This window comes from Rhinoraja longicauda, chromosome 5 (genome assembly GCF_053455715.1).
Source record: "Rhinoraja longicauda isolate Sanriku21f chromosome 5, sRhiLon1.1, whole genome shotgun sequence".
Lineage (NCBI taxonomy): Eukaryota > Metazoa > Chordata > Chondrichthyes > Rajiformes > Arhynchobatidae > Rhinoraja > Rhinoraja longicauda.
In genome coordinates, this window is record NC_135957.1 from 85,540,360 (window position 1) to 85,568,171 (window position 27,812).

The 27,812-nt window shown below is 44.8% G+C and overlaps 1 protein-coding gene across 1 annotated transcript in view; it reads left to right on the forward strand.

Annotated features, from left to right (window-relative positions):
• cdc40 (cell division cycle 40 homolog (S. cerevisiae)) overlaps positions 1-27,812 on the forward strand; it is a 128,925-nt gene that overhangs the window by 44,160 nt on the left and 56,953 nt on the right. Inside the window, exons 4-7 of the mRNA XM_078399887.1 lie at positions 1,732-1,821; positions 6,269-6,408; positions 11,583-11,679; positions 18,400-18,539. Coding sequence (XP_078256013.1) covers positions 1,732-1,821; positions 6,269-6,408; positions 11,583-11,679; positions 18,400-18,539 — 467 coding nt within the window. The remainder of the gene's footprint in view (positions 1-1,731; positions 1,822-6,268; positions 6,409-11,582; positions 11,680-18,399; positions 18,540-27,812) is intronic.

The window sequence follows — 27,812 nt, forward strand, 5'->3', positions numbered from 1 at the left end:
CAGGCCCTTCGGCCCTCCGAGTCCCCAGCCGACCAGCGATCCCCGCACACTAACACCAGCCTACACACACTAGCGACAATTTACATTTATACCAAGTATACAAACCCAAACCAATGAATCCACAAACCTGTAAGTTTTTGGAGTGTGGAAGGAAACCAAAGATCTCGGAGACAACCCGCCCAGTTACGGGTAGAACGTACAAACTTCACACAGACAGCAACAGTAGTCAGGATCGAACCCGGGTCCCCGGCACAGCAAGAGCTGTAAGGCAACATCTCCATCGCTGCACCACCAGGCTGGCCTCACTAATTCTTAATGTCTATTTGCAAAAGCTCGTCACTTAATGAGCTTTTACACTCAGGGTCATTTATCCTATCACACCTCTTCCTGTTCACTGCATCAATTTGTAACTCGTGTGACCGGCGGAGTTTTCCATCTTATGTGACAAAGCTCATTTTTCCATCTCCAGTTAATCATGTTGGATGCAGGAGATGACATGGAGATTCTAGGAATCTAGTTATTGAGGCCAGATACTTTAAGGCATTTGGCTATACATTTATTAAAATAATCTGTTTTTCTAGTAAACCATATATGGTGAGAGAACAGGCAATGGATAGGTGATGGTTCGGTTCAGGACCCGTGGCGAATAGCAGCAAAGTAGCAGGAATAAAAGGTCCAATGGTTCTTTATTATCACACGTACTGAGATACAGTGAGATTCCATTTTTTTTTATTGTTCAGTAAATTATCACTAGTTTAGTTTATTGTCACATGTACGGAGGTACAGTGAAAAGCTTTTGTTGCGTGCTAACCAGCCAGCGGAAAGACAATACATGATTACAATCGAGCCCGAAGAAGGGTCTCGACCCGAAACGTCACCCATTCCTTCTCTCCCGAGATGCTGCCTGACCCGCTGAGTTACTCCAGCATTTTGTGTCTACCTTCTATTACAATCGCGCCATTCACAGTGTACAGATGCATAAGGGAATAACATTTAGTGCAAGTTAAAGCCAGGAAAGTCTGATCAAAGATAGTCTGAGGATAGTCTGAGGTAGATGGTAGCTCAGGATCGCTCTCTAGTTGTAGTAGGATAGAAACATAGAAAATAGGTGCAGGAGTAGGCCATTCGAGCCTGCACTGCCATTCAATATGATCATGGCTGATCATCCAGCTCAGTAACCTGTACCTGCCTTCTCTCCATACGGATGGTTCGGTTGCCTGATTACAGCTGGGAAGAAACTGTCCCTGTATCTGGAGGTGTGCGTTTTCACACTTCTGTACCTTTTGCCTGATGGGAGAGGGGAGAAGAGGGAGTGGCCGGGATGAGACTGGTCCTTGATTATGCTGCTGGCCTTGCCGAGACACCATGAAGTATAAATGGAGTCAATTGAAGGGAGTCAGACTGAAGATGCTGCCTGACCCGCTGAGTTACTCCAGCATTTTGTGATACCTTCGATTAAGTTGGACCTATTGAAATCAATTGGTGAAGGAATTGCAACAATATTAACTATGTGTTTTTCTATCAATTTGGTTTATTGAATTTTTTTTCATAAATTTATACTCATCCTTAAATTACATTTTTGAAGATTTCTGTTTTTTCTTACGTGATTTTCTTTATTCCTCATTGAAGTACAAAGGAAGATGAATGTGTGCTGATTGATTTTCACTTACCTTTCCCTTCGATAACATTACTTTTCAACAATTATTTTAAAGCAATTTTTTCTAATTTTAGGGTATGCTTTGGATCCTACTTTGGACCACATTGATGTTCCGCCAGGCGATAGCTATATTGGTAGCGTTGAAGATGCTGAGAAGAACCAAGGTTTGTGTCTCGTAATTAAAAATATATTCAATGTTGTTTGACTAGTTTAAACACTCTATGTCAAGAGTCAATAACATCTGATAAATGGGACATTTGAGATTTTCTTTTATTTTTACTTTTATTTCTTACTAGACCAAGTGGACCTGTTGGGCCCAAACTTCTCCTGCATTGGTGCAGCACCCTCTCCTTCCCCCCTCCCCTCTCCCCTCCCCCCTCCTCCTCCCCCCTACCTCCTCCCCTCCTTCCCCTCCCTCCCCCCTCCCTCCGTAGGAGATAGATTTAAACTTTAAAATGTGAATAACTTTAAAAATATAACACCGATTTCAATGAAACTTCTTCCATTAGCTTCGGTGAGTAAGGTGGGCCTAAAATTGTCACGCTATTGTGTACCGTTTTGGCTGTAGTTCAGGAACAAACAAACGAGAGTTTTTGTATATAGATGTACTCATGCATTGTCTTTCCACTGACTGGTTAGCACGTAACAATAAAGCTTTTCACTGTACCACGGTGCACCTGACAATAAACTAAACTATGTATAAAATACACTCTGAGTCCATGAAGCTGCAAATGTATACATTGGATCTGTTGAAATGCCTTTGGCAAAAGAATCACAACATTATTAATTCCATGCTTTTTTTTCCCTTTGAGTTAGTCTATTGAACATTTTTCCTTAAATTAAACTTCAATTACATTTTTGTTTCTGCTTTTCTCATCTTCTGCGAGAGCTAATCCAATCCAATTTAAACAGCTTGATAAAAAAAAAGCCACAGAGAGACCAAATAAGATGGTTCACAGAGAAGTCACAGGCATTTTACATCGGGAATGTGGGACAAATCAAGTCCAGAGAACTTAGAACCAAGAACATCACTTGTCTACCTCCATGTGCCATAGATCATAGAACAGTATAGCACAAAAACTAGGTTCCTCGACCCACAATATCCATGCCGAACATGACGCCAAGACAATACAATACAATACAATATATCTTTATTGTCATTGTACAGGGGTACAACGAGATTGGAAATGCGCCTCCCATACGATGCAATAATTTAATTAGCTAGTCAGTATTAATTCAAACAACCCAATGAAACAAATTGTAACAGTTTTAAAACAATAAAGTGCAAGTAGATCTGTGTCGGATCACTGTGCGATGTGACCAGCCGGCTCAGCAGGACCGGTTCATAGCAGCTATGGCCCTGGGGATGAAGCTGTTCCTGAGTCTGGAGCTGCGGGCGTAGAGGGTCTTGTATCGTCTGCCTGATGGTAGAAGTTCGAACAGACTGTTGCAGGGGTGTGAAGAGTCTTTGTGGATGCTGGTGGCTTTTCTGAGGCATCGTGTGTTGTAGATGTCCTCCATGGCTGGTAGCTGTGTTCCAATGGTCTTCTGAGCTCTATGGACTACCCGCTGAAGAGCTTTCCTCTCTGCCTCCGTGCAGCTGAGGTACCACACAGGGATGCTATCAAGTGATGACCATCACTTATCTACCCGCACGTGACCCATAGATCATAGAACTAGAAAAGTCCAGCACAGGAACAGGCCCTTCAGCCCACAATGTCCGTGCCAAACCTGACGCCATTAAACAAATCTAAGATTAAACAACTGCAATGAAATGTGCATTCTTGGATAGCTGGAAGAATGTTTAAAGTAGAAAATAGGAAAACAAAATTGCTTCATTGGTGAAATTTAGAGATTCTGGGGTCTAGATTTTTTTTAGATTTAGATTTAGAGATACAGCACGGAAACAGGCCCTTCGGCCCACCGAGTCTGCGCCGCCCAGCGATCCCCGCACATTAACACTATCCTACACACACTCGGGACAATTTTTACATTTACACAGTCAATTAACCTACATACTTGTACGTCTTTGGAGTGTGGGAGGAAACCGAAGATCTCGGAGAAAACCCACGCAGGTCACGGGGAGAACGTACAAACTCCGTACAGACGGCGCCCGTAGTCAGGATCGAACCTGAGTCTCCGGCGCTGCATTCGCTGTAAGGCAGCAACTCTACCGCTGCGCCACCGTGCCGCCCTTGTGTCAGAGAAAGGCTATACCTGACCTGAGAGTGGTTTATAATATTAAGTGGAAAGCATTCCAATTCATCAGCTTATGAGTGCAGTTTAGTTAAAAACTATTCACGGAGAGGCTAAGGTGCAGCTAGTTCATTTGTCCTATTCCATCCAGATCTTTTTAAGTGAGTGAGAATAATGACCCATTTTTACACGTCATCTTGTGAAATACCATTTTCCATTCATGCGGACTATCGATGATCAATACAGGAGTGACCTTGACTAGTTCAATATCGTTTATGCTGTCATTGACCAACCAGTGCAGAATTGGGATCATTTGCACTTTGTGAAAGAGTGTATAATTGATATATTTGACACACGTTAAAGCCAGGATTCTATTATGTAGGATCATGAGCTAGTTTTAATGCAAGCAATTGGACACTAATGGCACGAGAGACGTTTTTTGACTCCAAAGAAATCTATCACCAGCCAGGATATATCCAGAACTTTAACTTGGTTTTTTTTCACGTAAGTTGCCAATCCTACCAGAAAATATCGAATTAATTCCCCATCTTTCCAATCGAGTACACATCCACTAGCTGTCTCTGATTGTTAATGTTGAAGGAAATAGAGGAATATATCCAACGGTTTATTGGTGAGCATTCTCCTATATTTCCTTATATAGTCAGTAGTCCATTTCTCAGAACCAGTTTATGGAAAGTTACTTGAATTGTTAGGGTTGGGATGTGGATTTGCTTCAAGCTTGGTGTGATTTGTTTAAATGAATTCTGTAACTTCTTATTGCAGTTTATTTACTGTCAGACAGGGGGCACCCAGTACTCTTCTACATATTTTGTGGAGCTGAAAGCGATATACAGTCACCTATTCTGTTTCGTACAACTTTGAAGCAGAATGTCTAATGGAAGAAGTGAAATATCATTGTTGTTTAGTTTAGTTTAGAGATACAGCGCGAAAACAGGCCCTTTGGCCCACCGAGTCCGCGCCGCCCAGTGATCCCTGCACATTAACACTACCCTACACGCACTAGTGACAATTTTACTTTTACACCAAGCCAATTAACCTACAAACCTGTACGTCTTTGGAGTGTGGAAGGAAAACAAAAGAAAACAAATAGACAATAGGTGCAGTGGTAGACCATTCAGCCCTTCGAGCCAGATTCAGATTTTAGATTTAGTTTTAGATTTAGAGATACAGCGCAGAAACAGGCCCTTCGGCCCACCGGGTCCGCGCCGCCCAGCGATCCCCGCACATTAACACCATCCTACACCCACTAGGGACAATTTTTACATTTGCCCAGCCAATTAACCTACAAACTTGTACGTCTTTGGAGTGTGGGAGGAAACCGAAGATCTCGGAGAAAACCCACGCAGGTCACGGGGAGAACGTACAAACTCCGTACAGTACAGCACCCGTAGTCGGGATCGAACCTAAGTCTCCGGCGCTGCATTCGCTGTAAGGCAGCAACTCTACCGCTGCGCCACTGTGCCATGATCAATGTGTTCATGGCTGATCATTCACAATCAGTACCCCGTTCCTGCCTTCTCCCCATACCCCCTGACTCCGCTATCTTTAAGAGCGGAGTCTTGGAGAAAACCCATGCAGGTCACGGGGAGAACGTACAAATTCCGTTCAGACAGCACCATAGTTAAGATCGAACCCGCGTCTCCGGCGCTGTAAGGCGGCAACTCTATCGCTGCGCCACCATGCCGGCCTGTATCTACCATTATCATCTAGACTGTGTACTCTATGAGTTTCAAGCAAACAAGGAATTTCATTGCACTCTGGTGTATGTGACAATAAATTAAATCTGAATATGAGAAAAAGCCTTTCTAAAGCTAAGAGGAGATGGTGGAAGACCCTCCATGTGTGATCCGCCAGCTGGACAGGTTTGATCTCAAGATGGACGCTTCCCCTATACTATAAGGAAACGTGGGGATTGAATAGCTTAAGCCTAATGCTCAAAGGAGCAGTCATATATTAAACTATATGACTAGGGAAAAATAACTGCAGATGCTGGTTTAAATCGAAGGTAGATACAAAAAGCTGGAGTTACTCAGCGGGTCAGGCAGCATCTCAGGAGAGAAGGAATGGGTGACGTTTCGGGGCGAGACTCTTCTTCAGACTATACGACTGACCTTTTGAGCAGAAGGCTGTTCAATCCTCCTGCCTGCTTGCCATTTAGTACAATTGTGGCTCATCTTTTATCTTGGGTCCATTTTACTACCCTACGCATACCTTGATTCCTTAATAGACATCAATCTGTCAATCCTTTTCTTGCATGTATAGTTTCAAGAATAAAGTACTTGAAACACTGCTGAATGACCTGTCAATTTGAGGGTGCCATTTTTAAATTCAAGTGGATTTGATGTGCTTAATTTAAAATTTGTGTTTATTGTTGTTTTGTGTTCAATTGTGCAGGGCTTACAGTGTTTGAATCTGGTAAAAAGAAAATGGAAAAGCGAAAGAAGTTAAAAGAATCCGACCCTGCAAATATTGAGGGGTTTCAGGGACCTTGGGCAAAATACATTGATGAAAAGGATGTGGCCAAACCTTCAGAGGTTAGTTTTTCATCTGCACCAGCCTTTATGGTGCGAGGAAAATGTAGGATCAATATGTGTTTGAATAACAAACAAGTAGTTTAAATGTTATTGTTGCTTTATGTTATTGGTAGTAATGGTATTTTATGAAATGGAAAGCTACGGCATTGGTTTTCTCCAAGATCTTCGGTTTCCTCCAACGTTCCAAAGACGTATAGGTTTGTAGGTTAAAGAAAATAACTGCAGATGCTGGTACAAATCGATTTATTCACAAAATGCTGGAGTAACTCAGCAGGTCAGGCAGCATCTCAGGAGAGAAGGAATGGGTGACGTTTCGGGTTGAGACCCTTCTTCAGACTGAAGAAGGGTCTCGACCCGAAACGTCACCCATTCCTTCTCTCCCGAGATGCTGCCTGACCTGCTGAGTTACTCCAGCATTTTGTGAATAAATAGGTTTGTAGGTTAATTGGCTTGGTATAAATGTAAATGTGTAGGATAGTGTTAGTGTTCAGGGATCGCTGGTCGGTGTGGAATCGGTGGGGAGGGCTTGTTTCCGCGCAGTGGAGGCCAATTCTCTGAATGCATTCAAGAGAGAGCTAGATAGAGCTCTTAAGGTTAGCGGAGTCAGGGGGGTATGGGGAGAAGGCAGGAACGGGGTACTGATTGAGAATGATCAGCCATGATCACATTGAATGGCGGTGCTGGCTCGAAGGGCCGAATGGCCTCCTCCTGCACCTATCGTCTATTGTTATCCCTAAGCTAAAAGGAGAAAGGGGGGCAGGGTAGTGGAAGAACTGGTTCAGATCTGGGTGGAGCACAGGGTTTGCGTTCTGTTAACTCTTTACTGATCTGCCTTTTGCGAATGGGCATTTCACATTTGCTTTGACTTCCTGTAGAGATGCTGACAGAAACTGTTATTCAATCTAAAGCAAGGCTATATAAAATGTACACATTGTCCTCGTGCTGTACTGATATTGCCAAGGCACTTGTGCAAAAATAGCGTCTGCAATTTTATTTTGACGGAGTGCAAATAATGGCTTGCTAATTATTTTGCTTATAAACATAGCATTTCTTTATTAAATTGGGAGCCTGTTTGATGCACATGGCCGTTCTCCACAATTTGTTTGACTTGCATTTACAGTGATTTATTGAGTCATATTCCAGCATCTATTTTTGTTTGGTTCAAGTGCCCGAACGGAAACATTGCATCAACTAGTACTGACGCGATAGTTACCATTTGGTTATTAAATTTGATAATATCCGTTGGAAATGTTCTTCAAAATAAGATATATTTTAACCCGGGTTCGATCCTGACTATGGGTGCTGTGGGGCGGCACGGTGGCGTAACGGTAGAGTTGCTGCCTTACAGCGAATGCAGCGCCGGAGACTCAGGTTCGATCCTGACTACGGGTGCTGTACTGTAAGGAGTTTGTACGTTCTCCCCGTGACCTGCGTGGGTTTTCTCCGAGATCTTCGGTTTCCTCCCACACTCCAAAGACGTACAGGTATGTAGGTTAATTGACTGGGTAAATGTAAAAAATTGTCCCTAGTGTGTGTAGGATAGTGTTAATGTGCGGGGATCGCTGGGCGGCGCGGACTTGGTGGGCCGAAAAGGCCTGTTTCCGCGATGTATCTGAAATATGAAAATAAATATGAAATATAATAATATGGGTGCTGCCTGTACGGAGTTTGTACCTTCTCCCCGTGACCTGCGTGGGTTTTCTCTGAGATCTTCAGTTTCCTCCCACACTCCAAAGACGTACAGGTTTGTAGGTTAATTGGCTTGGTAAATGTAAAATTTGTCCCGAGTGGGTATAGGATAGTGTTAGTGTGCGGGGATCGCTGGTCGGCGCGGACCCGGTGGGCCGAAGGGCTTGTTTCCGCGCTGTATCTCTAAACTAAACTAAGCTAAAATATATAGTATGCTGGAAATACACATCAGGTCATTTTGTAGAGAGAGTTCTCATCTCACATTGATGCTTTTCGTGAGGAGTTGGTGGGGGGGACAAAGGAGGACCCGGCTTGGGGGAGCTGCCGAGAACTAAGGGGGACCACAAATTGAATGTGTTTTAAATGGTTTGTATAAAATGGAATACTTTAGTAATATAGTGTCAGCGCCCTTTATGTGGCGATTCTTTACATACCTTGGATATGCAAAACAAAGAATATCACTGTGACTTGTCACATGTGATACTAAAGCATCATTCATTCATTCATAGAGTCATAGGGTGATACAGCATGGAAACAGACCCTTCGGCACACACCAGCCAACATGTCCCAGCTACACGAGTCCCACCTGCCCGCGTTTGGTCCATATCCAAACCTGTCCTATGCATGTACCTGTCCAACTGTTTCTTAAATGATGGGATAGTCCCTGCCTCAACTATCTCCTCTGGCAGCTTGTTCCATGTATCCACCACCCTTTGTGTGAAAATGTTACTCCTCGGATTCCTATTACATTTTTTCCCCTTCAGCTGAAACCTATGTCCTCCGGTCCCCTCACGTTCCTATTAAATCTTTTCCCCTTCATTCATTCTTCCCTTTGACATGTTGACTGGATCCCTCCCTGCGGATGCTACCTACCCTGCTGAGTATTTCTACCAGTTTCTGTTTTATTTAAAATTTCCAGCAGCCGCAGTAATCTGCTTTTGGACTTCACAATGAGATTCCTATTAACCCACAGTGTCCTCTGCTTCTCTTGTGGCTAGAAGCTGTAATTTTGCTCCATTCAGCCTTTTCTTCGTGCATCACTGGGATTGAGCCGCACAATGGTGAAGCTGGTGGAGCCACCAGCTCCAGCAACCCGGGTTCAATCCTGATTTCTGCTACTGTCTATGTGGAGTTTGCACTTTCTCCTTACCCCTGATAGAAGCATTCAAGGGAGAGCTAGATAGAGCTCTTAAGGATAGTGGAGTCAAGGGGTATGGGGAGAAGGCAGGAACGGGGTACTGATTGAGAATGATCAGCCATGATCACATTGAGTGGCGGTGCTGGCTCGAAGGTCCTGCACCTATTGTCTATATCAAATTTAGTTCAGTTTAGTTCAGCGATAGAACAGGTAACCGCGCCCTTTGTCCCACCGTGTGCAGTGTATTATTTCCGGATTTCACAGTGAGATTCTTTTAACATGTTAACCCGTTCACGCCAGTTCTATGTTAATACACTTTCCCATCCACTCCCCACACACTCGGGGCAGATTACAGAAGTCAATTGACCTACATACCCACGGGTCTGTGGGATTTGGGAGGAAACCGGAGTACCCAGAGGAAGCCCACGTGGTCACAGGGCAAATGTGCAAACTCCACACAGACAGCCCCTAGAGCTCTATCTAACTCTTTTAAATTCACCCAGTGAATTGGCCCACACTGCCTTCTGTGGCAGAGAATTCCATAAATTCACAACTCTCTGGGTGAAAAAGTTTTTTCTCACCTCAGTTGTAAATGGCCTCCCCTTTATTCTTAGACTGTGTGGCCCCTGGTTCTGGACTCCCCCAACATTGGGAACATTTTTCCTGCATCTGACTGGGCCAGTCCTTTTATAATTTTATACATTTCTATAAGATCCCCTCTCATCCTTCTAAACTCCAGTGAATACAATCCAGTCTTTCCAATCTTTCCTCATATGACATTCCCTCCATCCCGGGGATTAACCTCGTGAACCTACGCTGCACTGCCTCAATAGCAAGGACGTCCTTTCTCAAATTAGGAGTAAGAACCGACATTGATGCACCACAAAAATCATAAAATGCTCAAAACGAAATAAATTTCATTTCTTCCTGAAATTTAGATGACAGATAAATCTTGAGCAAAGATCAAGGTGCAGGTCAAACTTAGTGTGTCGGGCAGCATCTTGGTAAGGATAGGACAAGTGATGTTTCATACAGCCATAGAATCATGCAGCAAGGAAACAGGCCCTTCGGCCCAACTTGCCCATGCTGACTAAGATGCCCCATCTATGCTAGTCCCACCGGCCTGTGTTTGGCTCAGATCCCTCTAAACCTTTCCTATCCACGTACTAGTTCAAATAACTTTGGCAGCTCGTTCCATATACCTACTATCCTTTGAGTGAAAAAGTTGCCCATCAGGCTAACAATTAAATCTTTCATTTCTCACCTTAAACTTATGTCCTCTGCCTACTCTGCAAAAACAACTCTGTGCATTCATCCTACTCTGCATAAACAACTCTGTGCATCACCCCTCCACCTCCTGCGCTCCAAGGAATCAAGTCCGAGCCTGCCTGACCTCTCCTTCTAGCTCAGAACTTAAAGTCCTGGCAACATCTCTGATAGAGTGGATATGGAGAGGATGTTTCCACTCGTGGGAGAGTCTAGGACTAGAGGGCACAGTCTCAGAATAAAAGGACGTTCTTTCAGCAAGGGGATGAGGAGGAATTTCTTTAGTCAGTGGGTGGTGAATCTGTGAAACAGTCACAGAAGGCTGTGGAGGTTAAGTCAGTCGATATATTTAAGGTAGAGATAGATAGTTAGAGATAGATTGGTGTCAGAGGTTACGGAGAGAAGCAGGAGAATGTGGTTAGGAGGGGAGAGATAGATCAGCCATGATTGAATGGCAGAGTAGACCTGATGGGCCCAATGGCCTAATTCTGCTCCTATCACTTATGATCTTATGAAATCTTCTCCACACCCTTTCCAGCTTAACGAAATCCTTCCTAACGCATGCTGACTAAAACCGAACATAACACTCCAAATGCTGCATCACAGACGTCTTGTACAACTGTAATACAACATCACAACTTCTGTACACAATCCTCTGACTGATGAATGCCAATATACTGAAAGCCTTCTTGACCACCCTATATGTCTGTGAGGGAACCTGCACTACAAGATCCCTCTGCTCGACAACACTATCAAGGTCCTTGCCATTCACTCTGAAGGTCCTGCCGTGGTTTGACTTTCCAAAATGCAACACCTCACACTTGTCTATATTAAACCAGTCCTCGGCCCATTTGCCCAACTGATCAGGACCCTGCTGTAATTTTGTTTTGGAATCTTTGTTCAAACTGAACTGTTGTTTGAACAAATTGTCTCCCGGTATTTATGTCCTCTGTTGTTCTTAATTAGGTTTATTCGTTCATTCTCCGCGGAATCTCCAGTGAATTGTTACACTGTGGATTGTCAATGAAATTACATGCCCGTGTTTTATCCCAGGGTATTCATGATTTGGTTACTTCTACAGGAAGAACAGAAAGAACTCGATGAGATCATAGCAAAAAGGCAGAAGAAAGGCAAACAAGAAGATGACAAGCCTGCAGAAGAGAAAACAATCCTTCACCGTAAGACATTCATTTGGTTTGTTTTTCTATAGGTAGGGTAACAGCTCACACGTAGTGAAGTAACCAAGGAAGGAGGCGGTAGAGTTGAGTTGAATTCAGAGGGGGTATGAAGTGAGGAAAGAGAAAATCTGGAGGAAGATACAAGTTCAAAACTGCAGCTGTGTTTACTGAGGTGTTTCACTTTGTGTGCTTAGGAGATATGCACCACCAAACAAAATAACCAGACGATCTTGTGCACCAGTTCTTGTGGACATCATGAAACCATATAGGATAGACACAATGTGCTGGAGTAACTCAATGGGTCAGGCAGCATCTCTGGATAAAAAAGATGGCTGACGTTTCAGGTCGGGACCTTTCTTCAGACTGTCAGTTTGATAAAGAGTCCTGACCCAAAACGTCACCCATCCTTTTTCTCCAGAGATGCTGCCGGAACCGTTGAGTTACTCCAGCACATTGTGTCTATTCTCTATCTTTGGTATAAATCAGCATCTGCAGTTCCTCGTTTCTACTTGGGGCAATATAGGGATTGCAATTGTGGGGAATACTTGCTGTTCAATCACAGGTTATTTGCCTAAGATAAAGTTGGATTCAAATCAGCAAAGGTAGCTTGCCTACCTGCATGTAAGAGGGCAAGAATTCACAAGGAACAGGCGTGTCATAGATGAGGGTGAGAGTATGACTGCGTATATTTGTAGTTGGAGAATGTAAACAAGGGGGGAACTGGCGGTTTCATTGCAGTAATATGAAGGAGAACATTTACATTATTGAGAGACAGAAGCAAAAACAGACACAAGGAACTGCAGGTGCTAGAATCTTGAGCAAAACACACTGGAGTAACTCAGCAGGCCAGGCAGCATCTGCAGAGGGAATAAACCATGGAGACATGAGGAATTGCAGATGCTGAGTAAAATGCAAAGGACAGGCCGCATCTGCGGATGAATGCCACCTATCCATTCATCCACTGAGGTGCCCCTTTCCTCAGTGGGATTAAAAAAGCTACATCAGATGGCACAATTGATGAGTGGCAGCAAAAATGTTTTTCAAAGTTTGTTGATGCCAACATGTCATGCACCCATCACTCCCGCTATCAGGCCCCCGTCCCCCATGTCCGCTACCTGTATCCCTTTATCCCTTCCTCTAGCTTCACATTTCACTCCTCTCCTGATCTGACCCCCTTTTACATAGACAATAGGTGCAGGAGTAGGCCCTTCGAGCCATTCAATGTGATCATGGCTGATCATCCACAATCACTACCCCGTTCCTGCCTTCTCCCCATACCCCTTGATTTCGCTAGCCCTAAGAGCTCTATCTAACTCTTTTGAATGCATCCAGAGAATTGGTCACCACTGCCTTCTGAGGCAGAGAATTCCACAGATTCACAACTCTCTGTGTGAAAAGGTTTTTCCTCATCTCAGTTCTAAATGGCCTACCCCTTATTCTTAAACTGTGGCCCCTGGTTTTGGACTCCCCCAACATCGGGAACATGTTTCCTGCATCTAGCGTGTCCAATCCCTTAATAATTTTATATGTTTCTATAAGATCCCCTCTCATCCTTCTAAATTCCAGTGAATAGAAGCCCAGTCGCTCCATTCTTTCAACATATGACAATCCCGCCATCCCGGGAATTAACCTCATGAACCTACGCTGCACTCCCTCAATAGCAAGAATGTCCTTCCTCAAATTAGGAAACCAAAACTGCACACAATACTCCAGGTGTGGTCTTACCAGGGCCCTGTACAACTGCAGTAGGACCTCTTTGCTCCGATACTTAACTCCTCTCGTTTTGAAGGCCAACATGCCATGAGCTTTCTTCACTGCCTGTTGTACCTGATGCTTACTTTTAGTGACTGATGCACTAGGACACCCAGGTCTCGTACTTCCCCTTTCCCTAACCTGACTCCATTCAGATAATAATCTGCCTTTCCCGTTCTTGCCTCCAAAGTGGATAACCACACATTTATCCACATTATTTTGCATCTGCCATGCTTCTGCCCACTTACCCAACCTGTCCAAGTCATCCTGCAACGTCATCACATCCTCTTCACAGTTCACACTGCCACCCAGCTTTGTGTCATCTGCAAATTTGCTGATGTTACTTTTAATTCCTTCATCTAAATCATTGATGTATATTGTAAATAGCAGCTGTCCCAGCACCGAGCCTTGTGGCACTCCACTCGCCAGTGCCTGCCATTCTGACAGGGATTCGGTTATTCCTACTCTTTGTTTCCTGTCTGCCAACCAATTCTCTATCCATGTCAATACCCCAGCCCCCAATACCATGTGCTCCAATTTTGCCCACTATTCTCCTGTGTGGGACCTTATCAAAGACTTTCTGAAAGTCCAAATACACTACATCCACTGGCTCTCCCTTGTCCATTTTATTTTTACACTCTCAAAAAATCCAGTAGATTTGTCAGGCATGATTTCCTCTTTGTAAATCCATGCTGACTTGAACCGATCCTGTTACTGCTAATACTGCTGATTAGTTGATAATCGATTAGTTGATAATCGACTACAGCATTACCCACCACCGATGTCAGGCTGACTGGTCTATAATTCCCTGCTTTCTCTCTCCCTTCTTTCTTGAAAAGTGGGATAACATTAGTGGGCTACCCTCCAAACAATGGGCTCCCCTCCAATCCACAGGAACTGATCCAGAATCTATAGAACATTGGAAAATGATCACCAATGCGTCCACAATTTCTAGAGCCACCTCCTTGAGTACCCTGTGATGCAGACCATCAAGCCCTGGGGATTTATCAGCCTTCAGTCCCATCAGTCTACCCAACAGTTCCTGACTAATGTGAATTTCCTTCAGTTCCTCCGTCACCCTAGGTCCTCTGTCCCCTGGTATATCTGGGAGATTGTTTGTGTCATCCTCAGTGAGCCATTTCCTTGTTCCCCATAATAAATTCAACTGTTTCTGCCTTCAAGGGACCCACATTTGTCTTAACTTTTTTTTCCTCTCCACATACTTAAAGAAGCTTTTACTATCCTCCTTTATATTCTTGGCTAGCTTACCTTCATACTTCATCTTTTCCCCCGGTATTGCCTTTTTAGTTACTTTCTGTTGATCTTTAAAAGTTGCACAATCCTCTGGCTTCCCGCTGATCTTTGCTATGTTTTACGTCTTCTCTTATTTTTATACTGTCCTTGACTTCCCCTGTCAGCCACGGTCGCCTCTTACTCCCCTTAGAATCTTTCTTCCTCTTTGGAATGAAATGATCCAGCATTTTCTGGTATAATTCCCAGAAACATCTGCCATTGCTGTTCCACTGTCATCCCTGCTAGGATCCCTTTCCAGTCAACTCTGGCCAGCTCCTGCCTCATGCCAACATAGTGCCCTTTGTTCATCTGCAATACTGACACTTCCAATTTTACCTTCTCCCTCTCAAATTGCAGATTAAAACTTATCATATTATGGTCACTACCTACTAACGGTTCCTTTACCTTGAGTTCCCTTGTCAAATCCGGTTCATCACACAACGCTAAATCCAGAATTGCCTTCTCTCTGGTAGGCGCCAGTACAAGCTGCTCTAAGAATCCATCTTGGAGGAACTCTACAAACTTCCTTTCTTGGGGTCCAGTACCAACCTGATTTTCCCAGTCTGCCTGCATGTTGAAATCTCCCATAACCGTTTCCTTTGTTACATACTAATTATAACTCCTGATGCAACTTGCACTCTATCTCCAGGCTATTGTTTGGAGGCCTGTAGTTAACTCCCATTAGGGTCTTTTTACCTCTACCATTTCTTAGTTCTATCTACAATGACTCTACATCTTCTGATTCTATGTCACCCCTCGCAAGGGATTGAATTTAATTCCTTACCAACAGAGCCACCCCACCCCCTCGGCCCACCTGTCTGTCTTTTTGATAGTAAAAACATATGGGTTTCTTCTCCCATTATCATTTTTACTTTAATTTATTTCATTTTATAATTTATTTTAATTTTATGCTCCGCATTACTGTTCCCTGCGGTTATTCTTACAAAGTAATTTAGCATTTGGATATTTGCACGTGACACATTTAGAAATGAGGGTGAAGTTTAGCTGGTGAGATTGATTGACATGCAGAGCCAAGGCAGGTTCATAAGGTCATAAGTGATAGGAGAATTAGGCCATTCGGCCCATCAAGTCTACTCCGCCATTCAATCATGGCTGATCTGTCTTTCCCTCTCAACCCCATTCTCCTGCCTTCTCCCCATAACCCCTGAACCCGTACTAATCAAGAATCCATCTCCGCCTTAAAAATATTCATTCATTTGGCCTCCACAGCCTTCTGTGGCAAAGACCTGCCACCCTGAATTCAGCATGAATCATATAAATGGGTTATCGAGGAAGTAGCATGAATGAGCAAATTATCAAAATGTTGGCAAAGTGAGAACCGGCAGTGAAAATGCAGTTTAAAAACAGTGTAACTGTACTTATTGATTAGTACGGGTGTCTGGGGTTACGTGGAGAAGGCAGGAGAATGGGGTTAGGAGAAAGATAGAGATCAGCCAAGATTGAATGGCGGAATAGACTTGATGGGCCGAATGGCCTAATTCTGCTCCTATCACTTATGACTTTATGACCTTAATTCCGAAAGCAAAGTGTCACCGGTCTGCTTGTACTCGGAGTTGGAGCTTCATAGATTTAAGGGGACCTTCAGATAATGTAACACGCTTGGTGGCATCTGATTTGAAATTGGAAATTGGAGAAACAGCCTGCTGCGGCTGCTTTTAGCTCTTACTGACATTTAGCAACTAACCCTAGTGCTTTCTGCACACCCTGTCTCCTGTAAAAACTCTATCCCCATATCCCAATTCCTCCGTCTCTGCCGCATCTGTGCCCAGGAAGAGGTGTTTCACTCTAGGGCATCAGAGATGTCCTCATTCTTTAGGAAACGGGGGTTCCCCTCTTCCATTATAGATGAGGCTCTCACTAGGGTCTCTTCTATATCCCGCAGCTCCGCTCTTGCTCCCTCTCTCCCCATTCGTAACAAGGATAGAGTGCCTCTTATCCTCACCTTCCACCCCATCAGCCATCGCATACAACAAATTATCCTCCAACATTTCCCTTACCTCCAACAGGATTCCACTACTGGCCACATCTTCCCATCTCCACCCCTTTCTGCTTTCCACAGAGACCGTTGCCTCCGTCCACTTGTCCCTTCCCACAAAACCATCCCCAGGTACTTTCCCCTGGGTGCAACACCTGTCCCTTTACCTTCCCGCCTCGACTTCATCCAAGGACCCAAACAGTCTTTCCAGGTGAGGCAGATGTTCACCTGCACCTCCTCCAACCTCATCTATTGTATCCGCAGTTCCAGATGTCAACATCTCTACATCGACGAGACCAAGCGCAGGCTCGGCGATCGTGTCGCTCAACACCTTCGCTCAGTCCACCTTAACCTGCACCTGCACCCTCCGCTCTGCTGCTGCCAATCTCCTATCCCCCCACATCCGGACCAAACTCAGATCCTGGGGGTACAGGGCTTTCTCCATCGCTGCTCCCACCCTATGGAACTCACTACCCCAAACCGTTAGAGACTCCTCCACACTCACCACATTCAAAACATCACTGAAGTCTCACCTGTTCAGTACTGCCTTCAACCACTGAAGGTCACCTCACCTTCTGTCTCCTTTCTCTGTTCGTTTACTTATTTACTTATTTATCTATTTATTCATTTCCCTATGTTCTCTAAATCCCTGTAAAGCGTCTTTGAGTATATGAAAAGCGCTATATAAATGTAATGCATTATTATTATTATTATTATTAACCAACCTGATCTCCCGGTGGCTCAGCACTTCACCTCCCCCACCCGCTCCCAGTCTGACCTTTCTGTCCTGGGCCTCCTCCATTGTCAGAGTGGGGCCCAGGGCAAATTGGAGGAACAGCACCTCATATTTCGCTTGGGCACTTTACAGCCCAGCGGTATGAACATTGACTTCTCCAACTTCAGATAGTTCCTCTGTCCCTCTCCTTCCACACCCACTTCCCAGTTCTCCCACTAGTCTTCCTGTCTCCTACTACATCCTATCTTTGTCCCGCCCCCTTCCCTGACATCAGTCTGAAGAAGGGTCTCGACCCGAAACGTCACCCATTCCTTCTCTCCTGAGAGGCTGCCTGACCTGCTGAGTTACTCCAGCATTTTGTGTCCACCTTCGATTTAAACCAGCATCTGCAGTTATTTTCCTACGCTGGTGCTTTCTTTGATGTTTTGTGAAAATATTGTCTGCAAGGTGGTGGAAAAATTGAGTCAAAGACAACTGTTAAGCAATAAGAAATGGAACATTTCACTGTGGTCAAAAAATATAGGACTGGAGGCAAAGCACCCTTCTGTGAAGTGCATGGGGCATGGAAAGAATATAAACTAGCATAAAATGAACAATAATTCCAGATTGCTGATTCCGCTTTATATTCATGAGCTGAATCAAACTTAAGAAGCGTGTTTAATTGACCGAAAATAAGCCTCTGCAAGAGCTTTTTGGTTTTCATCTACAACATTGGCACTTCAATTTGCTTTCCAGTGTCTACAGTTGTATATTAACATGATCTAACTTTTTTGATGAATTGCCCCTCAGACTTATTATTCATAGTTTATCACATTGCCTTGTAAGGGGATTTTTGTGATGGTGAGAATTTCACCAGTGTTTATCTTCATCTCTTGCCTCCTGAGAAACCTGAAAGTGTTCTCGAGTAAGGCGTTAAGCAGGGTTGTGTTCTTTTGTTTTACAGTCAAAGATATGTACGACTATCAAGGAAGATCATACCTGCACGTTCCTCAGGACATCGGAGTCAACTTACGATCTGCTCAACCACCTGAGAAATGTTATCTTCCTAAGAAACAAATGCACGTGTGGGCTGGGCATACTAAGGTATCACTTCGGAATACAGCGTTGGAAATATATATATTTGCTCTATTTTTTAAATGGCAATTTTTTTTATCCTTCCACTTTGTTACATTCTATAATGTGTAACTAAAAACTGCATATGTCAATAGACAATAGGTGCAGGAGGAGGCCATTCGGCCCTTCGAGCCAGCACCGCCATTCAATATGATCATGGCTGATCATTCTCAATCAGTACCCCATTCCTGCCTTCTCCCCATACCCCCTGACTCCGCTATCCTTAAGAGCTCTATCCAGCTCTCTCTTGAATGCATTCAGAGAGAGGTGCAGCATGGAAACAGGCCCTTCGGCCCACTGAGCCCATGCCGACATCAACCACGTGTGCTAACCCCCTACATTATTGCCATTGCTATTTTATCCCCCGCCTTCTCATCAACGTCACCAGACTTTACCGCTCCTATACACTGGGGCCAATCCACTTCAGCACATTGTTGAGATGCAGGAGGAAACCGGAGGACAGGAGCAGACCCACGCAAGGAGAACGTATAAGACTGGGCTTGTATTCACTGGAATTTAGAAGGATGAGAGGGGATCTTATAGAAATGTATAAAATTATAAAAGGACTGGACAAGCTAGAGGCAGGAAAAATGTTCCCAATGTTGGGGGAGTCTAGAACCAATAAGAATAAAGGGGAGACCATTTAAAACTGAGATGAGAAAAAACATTTTCACCCAGAGAGTTGTGAATTTGTGGAATTCTCTGCCACAGAGGGCAGTGGAGGCCAATTCACTGGATGAACTTAAAAGAGAGTTAGATAGAGCTCTTGGGGGGGTGCGGAATCAAGGGATATGGGGAGAAGGCAGGCACGGGTTACTGATTATGGATGATCAGCCATGATCACAATGAATGGCGGAGCTGGCTCGAAGGGTCAAATGGCCACCTCCTGCACCCATTTTCTATGTTTCTATAAGCTACACAAACCAGCAACTGGGCAGCACGGTGGAGTAGCGGTAGAGCTACTGCCTTACAGCACCAGAGACCCGGGTCCTTGTCTGTACGCAGTTTGTACGTTTTCCCCGTGACTCGCGTGGGTTTTCTCCGAGATCCTCGGTTTCCTCCCATACTCCAAAGACGTACAGGTTTGTAGGTTAATTGGCTTGGTGTAAGTGTAAAATTGTCCCGAGTGTGTGGGATGGTGTAAGTGTGCGGGGATCACTGGTCGGCACAGACCCGGTGTGCCAAAGGGCCTGTTTCCACGCTGTATCTCTAAACCTGTGCTGAGGATCAAACCCTGCTCTCTGGCACTATGATGCAGCAGTTCTACCAGCTGTGCCACTGTACTGCCTATACTGATATGCGGATGGTTTATTCCATTTTCCCCTCAAATTATTATTAATGGACTTGGATATCAGCACAAAATGGATGAGCCTTTTACTTCCAAATACGTTTTTCATTTGAATGGAAGCAACGAAGAAAATGGTTGCTGAAAGGCCTGTGAATGCTTCATTCATGTATAATTCTAATTTCCTGGTGTAAAACATGATGTTATGAAGTGGATCTATTTGCATTGCGTTGCTTGGTAATAGTGAGTTGAGTTTAGGCTATTGTCACGTGTACCGAGCTACAATGAAAAGCTTTTGTTGCGTGCTAACCAGTCAATACATGATTACATGCGAGGTGGTGCAAAGGATGTTTGGCGTCTGATGGGGCCTTGCACACCAGCCTATGAGTGAAGAACTCTCTGTGAAGCTTGGCGGGTGCGATACCTGCGAGCACCGGCAGGAGATCCGTCGGAGACCGGGGGAAAAGGCAGCCAGTGATGATCCGCATGGTGTTGTTGAGGGTGGCGTCTAGCTTGCTGGTATGAGCGCTGCGGCACCATGCTGGGGCGGCGTACTCAGCGGCGCTGTACACGAGTGCAAGAGCACTGGTTCCGAGAGTAGATGTCCTGGCGCCCCATGACGATCCTGGCAAGCAACGCAGGAGGTTGTTCTGTGCCAAGACTTTAGCACGGAGAGCTTCAAGGTGTTGCTTGTAGGTCAGCTGCCGATCTAATTTCACCCCGAGGTATGTAGGAAATGGGTTGTAGGGTAGGGGTGACCCATTGAGGGTGACGGTTAGCTGGCGTTGAGCTTCCTTGTAGTTCAGGTGAAAGGCCGTTGTGGTGGTTTTTGCCACACTCAGTTTTAGTCTCCAGGTCTTAAGGTAGCCCACGACAAGTTCCATATCCGCCGAGAGCACACCCTCAACATTTGACCAGCTCTTGTCCGAGTGCAGTAGGGCCAAGTCATCTGGGTATCCATACTGGCGCGAGGTCGTGCGTGGCAGATCGCTGATATAGAGGTTGAAGAGCATGGGGGCCAGTACCGAGCCTTGGGGGACTCCGTTTCTTAGGCGTCGCATTCGGCTAGATTGTCCGTCACAGGTCTTGAGTACAAAACTGCGGTTGGCAAGGATGTTGGCAAGGAACCGTACTAAATGATGGTCAGGGATGGTTCGGAGGAGCTTCAAGATCAAGCCCTGGTGCCACACAGTATCATAGGCGGTACGGTTGTCACCTTACCCTAGTTAACAATGATCTATTCTACCTTTTTTCATCTTCGACCCCTTTCACACCTTACCTTTCCATATCTTGAAGAAGTGTCTCGACCCGAAACGTCATCCCATTCCTTCCATCCTGTTCCGCTGAGTTACTCCAGCATTTTGTGTCTATCCACAAATTGTTACTGCAAGCAATGGCACATTTAGCTTCCATAAAGGAGGAAATGTATTTTCAGTCTGAAGTAGGCTCTCGGCCACAAACGTCACCCATTCCTTCTCTCCAGAGACGCTGCCTGTCTCGCTGAGTTACTCCAGGATTTTGTATCTATCTTGTATTTTTAGGACCGAGGTTTGCCTGAAGGCAGCGGTTGCAAGGTCACCTGCAACTTTAATGTTGGCCCTATTTTTTCCTCCTCTACTCAAATCCTCCTGAAAGAGCTTATGAGAATATCTGGGTTTTATTTATTTGTCCATGGATGGCAGACATTGCTCGTAATGCAAGCTTTTATTGTCAGTCCCTAATTGTCATTCCTGAACTGAGCGAGTAATTAAGAGTTGGCCACACTTGTGGTTCAGACCAGACCAGGCATGGAGGCAGATTTCCTTCCCTGAAAGACGTTATTAAACCAGATGGGGTTTTTCCAGTAATTTCACAGTGACTGCTGCCAAGCTTTGTTATTTTTATTAAATTCCAGATTTTAAAAATGATCTGTTTGCCAATTCCCTACTTGCCATGGTGCGATAAGTACTTATTGTCTCTGGATCAAAGATGCTGAATGTTCCCTTACCTTCGCACTACACATCCCTGTCAACATTTGAGCAAAGCTTCAAGGGAGCTATTAGCACATGGAATTTGTTAGTTTGTCCATTGCAAAAAGATGAAATGGAAAGATGAAAACAGTCATTTTAATATTTGCTATGCTCTCCTATATTGATTGCACATGCATGACGACTGTGCTTGCAGGCACCATCTTTATTTTGGGAGTGATGAAAGGACTTCTTGTTATTCACTCATTCATTGTTCTTGACTTTTGTTGCTTTCATTTTTGTTTATTAGTTCATAAGTCTTTCTGATCTTCAGCCAACCCATAGTTTGGTAATAGATTCATTTTGAGAATCTCTGAAGATTTCTCGACTGTTTAGTTCAGGTTAGTTTGGCTTGGTTATTTGTCACGTGTGCCGAGGTACAGTGGAAAGCTTTTGTTGCATGCTAACCAGTCAGGGGAAAGATTATACATGATTACAATCAAGCAGTCCACAGTGTGCAGATCAAGATAAAGGGGATAACGTTTGGTGCAAGATAAAGTCCAATGAAGTCCGATTGAGGACAGATTAAAGATACTCTAAGGGTCTCCAATGAGGTAGACGGTAGGTCAGGACCACTCTTTAGTTGGTGATAAAATAGTTCAGTTAGTTATAAAGTGTTTTTGGTTATCCACTTTGGTAGCAAAAACAAGGAGGCAAATTATTATCTCAATGGTGTCAGATTAGGTAAAGGGGAAGTGCAATGCGACCTGGGTGTCCTTGTGCACCAGTCACTGAAAGTAAACATGCAGGTATAGCAGGCAGTGAAGAAAGCTAATGGCATGTTGGCCTTCATAACAAGAGGATTTGAGTGTAGGAGTAAAGAGGTCCTTCTGCAGTTGTATGGGGCCCTGGTGAGACCACATCTGGAGTATTGTGTGCAGTTTTGGTCTCCTAATTTGAGGAAGGACATCCTTGCTTTTGAGGCAGTGCAGCGTAGATTCACGAGGTTAATCTCCGGGAGAGATGTTCCCAATGTTGGGGGAGTCCAGAACCGGGGGCCACAGTCTTATTAAGAATAAAGGGGAGGCCATTTAAAACTGAGGTGAGAAAAAACGTTTTCACCCAGAGAGTTGTGAATTTGTGGAATTCTCTGCCACAGAGGGCAGTGGAGGCCAATTCACTGGATTAATGTAAAAGAGAGTTAGATCCCTCTAAACCTGTCTTATTCATGTACCTGTCTAAATGTTTCTTAAATATGTACAGTTGGGCTAATTGATTCAGAACTGCGGAAGCAGTCAAGTGTGAAACAGATTGGTGGGTCTGGACCAGGCACCAGGGAGGGGGAAAAATCTAATCTAGAGGACATTAGTAAACCAGATGGGATTTTACAACAATCGAGCATTTTTATATGTGCCATTACTGAGACCATTTTTTTTTAAAATCTAAATTACTTTAATCGTCTATTTCCTTAAATTTAAATTCCTCAGCTACCCTGGTGGGATTCAGATTTGTTTTTCTGGGGCAGCAGTTCAGATCTCTGGCTGTTAATCCAGTAACTTTAACATATGATATGCTAAGTTATGCAAGTGAGATGAGCTATGCTTCTATAAGATCTAGGCTGTTTTTCATACTCTGATGGATTTACAAATTTCGTAAATGAGAGTCATTTTTACAGTTCCATCTGAAGATTTTTTTAGCTTTGAAATAGATCAGCTCATCGTCCACTTCATGCAAAGGAGAAAAAATAATTTGCAAGGTGCTTTTTGTGCCCTCTGTCAGAAAGCATTTTACAGCCAATACATTTATGCGTGTAGGGAATTAGATTAGGGTAGGCCATTCAGGACTGAGATGAGAAAAAAACTTCTTCATCCAGAGAGTTGTGAATCTGTGGAATTCTCTGCCACAGAAGGCAGTGGAGGCCAATTCACTGGATGTTTTCAATAGAGTTAGATTTAGCTCTTAGGGCTAATGGAATTAAGGGATATGGGGAAAAAGCAGGAACGGGGTACTGATTTTGGATGTTCAGCCACGATCATACTGAATGGCGGTGCTGGCTCGAAGGGCTGAATGGCCTATTCCTGCACCTATTTTTCTGTTTCTACCAACTCCTAGTTATAAATTTCCAGGTATGTTATAGAGTCTTACAGATTGGAAAGAGCCCTCGTCCAACTTGCCCACACCGCCCAACGTCCCATCCACAGGATAGGGCAGGTGATGTTTCATACAGCCATAGAGTCATGCAGCCAGGAAACAGGCCCTTGGGCCCAACTTGCCCATGCTGACTAAGATGCCCCATCTATGCTAGTCCCACTAGCCTGCGTTTGGCCCATTTCCCTCTAAACGTATCCTCTCCATGTACCTGTCTAAATGTTTCTTAATTGTTGCCATAGTATTTACTTCAACTCCCTCCTCCAGCGGCTTGTTCCATACACCCGCCACCCTTTATGTGAAAAAGTTACCCCTTGAGTTCCTATTAACTCTTTCCCCCCTCCCCTCCAACCTATGTCCTCTAGGTTCCCCTACTCTGGGCAAGAGCCTCTGTGCATCTACCCGATCTATTCTTCTCATGATTTTCTACACCTCTATAAGATCGTCCTTCATTCGTCTGCGCTCCAAGTCAAATCAAGTCAAGTTTATTTGTCACATACACATACAAAATGTGCAGTGAAATGAAAGGTCACCCACAGTCCAGCAATAGAGCAATAAAAATAAACAATTTCACACACAATCACAACCAACACGAAACAAAAAAAAGAAACATCCATCACAGTGAGTCTCCTCCAGTCACCTCCTCACTGTGATGGAAGGCCAGAATGTCTTTTCTCTTCCCCTGCCGTCTTCTCCCGCGGTCAGGCTGTTGAAGTTGCCACGTTCCAGGCCGCGCCGGACGGTGAAAGGTCCGCAGCGGGCCGACCCAAGCCCCGCGATTTGGGGCGGGCGAAGACTCCGCCGCTGCACGTCGGTGCAGTCATGTCCCAGCCTGATCAACCTCTCCCTGAAGCTCAGACCCTCGAGTCCCAGCAACATCCTCGTTAATCTTCTCTGCACCCTTCCCAGCTATTGGTTGACGGTTTAAAATTGGCCGGGTCTCAGGGAGAGTTACCCGGCCATTTTGAAATCAAACCTTTTTTCAAACATTCACCTGAGAGGGAAAAAGGAATTCATTTTAGTACCTGATCCAAAAGTCATCACCTCTTTCCCCTAACGGCTGAGATTCTGTAAGGATCCACTGTGGGAAGACGACAAGCCGGCGGAGGGAGTGTGATGCTCTGGGCAATGTTCTGCTGGGAAACCCTGGGTCCGACCATTCATGTGGACGTCAATTTGACACGTGTCACCTACCTAAACATCGTTGCAGACCAGGTACACCCCTTCATGGCAATGGTATTCCCTGATGGCAGTAGGCTCTTTCAGCAGGATAATGCGTCCTGCCACTCTGTACACATTGTTCGGGAATGGTTTGAAGAACATGATGAAGTGTTCACGGTGCTGCCCTGGCCTCCAAATTCACCAGATCTCAATCCGATCGAGCATCTGTGGGATATGCTGCATCAACAAGTCCGATCCACGGCGGCTCCACCGCGCAACTTACAGGACACAGAGGATCTGCTGCGAAAGTTTTGGTGCCAGATACCACAGGCCACCTTCACGGGTCTTGTAGAGTCCATGCCTCGGCGGGTCGGCGCTGTTTAGGTGGCACACGGAGGACCAACAGCATATTAGGCAGGTGGTCATAGTGTCCTCGTGCAGAGCATGGGTCTTGAAACATCTTCGGATTTTAAAGTTGAGAGTGCTACAACTGAGCTACTGACCGTCAGATTACAATGAAACATTTGGAGGAGTGTGGAATACATCCAAAATGCTAACAACTATTCGGATGACGAGGTTCATTTCATAGGTTGATTGAATACATTTAAAGACAACGGATGGAAACAGGTCCTTCATCTTGCCAAGTTCACGTCGACCATCAATGGAAACAGGTCCTTCATCTTGCCAAGTTCACGTCGACCATCGATCGCCCTTTCACACTAATTCTACGTTATCCCACTTTCTCATCCACTCCCTACACCAGAGGTCGGCAACCTATGGCCTGATCCGGCCCGTAGCCCCAAATCATCCGGCCCACAGGCGTTTTTTTCCCTCCGTCATCTAGCCATTTTTTCCGCCATTTTTATTGCGCCATCTAGACACTGTAAAGTTTTGTGTTGGTCTGTGCGCGGTGCACAATGTGCACTCGGTGGCGGCTGCTGCCGCTCCTCCTCGCCCTGGATGCCGTGTCGCTGGGCCAGCCGCTCTCCACCTGCACCACCGTGGACACGGAGCACATGAAGAAGAAGCGGGCGGAGGCGAACCACGGCCAGATCCCCAGCACACTGCGCTTCAGCAACACGCCCGACGGGCCGGGGCGATAGATGTGGCTCGCCATCCGCTCACTGACATGGGTCCTGGCCCCTAGGCAGAACAAGGTTGCCCACCCCTGCCCTGCACACACTGGGGTAACTCAGCAGATCGTCTATTTATTTTCCCCAGAGATGCTGACTGACGCACTGAGTTACTCTTAAGCATTTTGATTCTATCTTCAGTCAGAGAGAGAATGTGCAAACTCCACACAGACAGCACCAGAGGTGAGGATTGAACCTGGGTCATAAGCGTTGAGACAACAGCTCCACCAGCTGCGCCACTGTGGCACTCTCCATTTTATCCCTCCATTATTGTTTTTCTTTCATTTTTCTATAAGTTTATTTAGTTGTTCTGAATATAGCACCTTGCTAATATTTTTACCAGCACTATGCTGAAAGTATTTCTTTCAAAAGATTGAATCTGGGGGGGGTGGTAAATAGCAGTGTAAAAATCTGAAATTGCTGGATAGGCTCAAGTTTAATAACGTGTGGAAAGATAAACAGAAACATGGAAAATAGGTGCAGGAGGAGGCCATTTGGCCCTTCGAGCCAGCACCGCCATTCATTGTGATCATGGCTGATCATCCACAATTAGTATCCCGTGCCTGCCTTCTCCCCATACCCCTTGATTCCACTAGCCCCCTAGAGCTTTATCTAACTCTCTTTTAAATTCATCCAGTGAATCGGCTACCAGTGCCTTCTGTGGCAGAGAATTCCACAAATTCACAACTCAGAAAAAGTTTTTTCTCACCTCAGTTTTAAATGGCCTTCCCTTTATTCTTAGACTGTGGCCCGCTGGTTCTGGACTCCCCCAACATTGGGAACATTTTTCCTGCGTCTAGCTTGTCCACAGTCAATGTTTTTTGGTCGGAGACTCCGTGTATCCTCATCATTTGCAGTTTCATTCATTTCCATGGACGTGGTAGTAATCATGTGGCATCGTCAGTGAGCCTAATCTGCTCTCAACCGTGCTGGCTACTTATGGGCCTTCAGCAGTCCTCATTTATTGGATGCCCGAAAGGATAACCTATGCTGATCTCCCTAGCGTGTAGCTGTATCGTGGCCTGGCTGAGATAATTTAGACAGAGCAGCAGTAAAACCCCAGGCCATCTCCGTCGATGCAGTTCAGTGCACAACATCATAGTATATTTGTTCAATGATAATGAAAGGTTCAGTATGTTCCCCATTAAATTAAGGATTTGGGGAATGTGAATTTCAATCCATATTCTTCATCAGTTCAACATCTTGCTGTTATTTGAGGCAGTGCGGTATATTTTGGTAACAATAATATTGTTTTCACTTTGCCTCTGCTCACTGCCAGCGTCAATTCTTTTTTTCCACATTCGGGCAAGTTGCCAGAATGATACTGAACTAAAAACAGCATTGTGATCTTTGTGTAATGAAGCTGTATTATGTTTTATTTTTCTTTCTTTGTCTCTTTTTTTCCCTGTTTAAAACGAGTTGACTTTCTTCCAAAACACATCACAGTGAGCAGAACGGAATTTGTGCTCTGATATCCAGAGAGGAACATTAAGCAAATGTACTGTCGTGAGTCGGCTCATCTAATTACAGCGCACTGTCAATGTCATTTTTCAACTGGCAGTAGACAGCA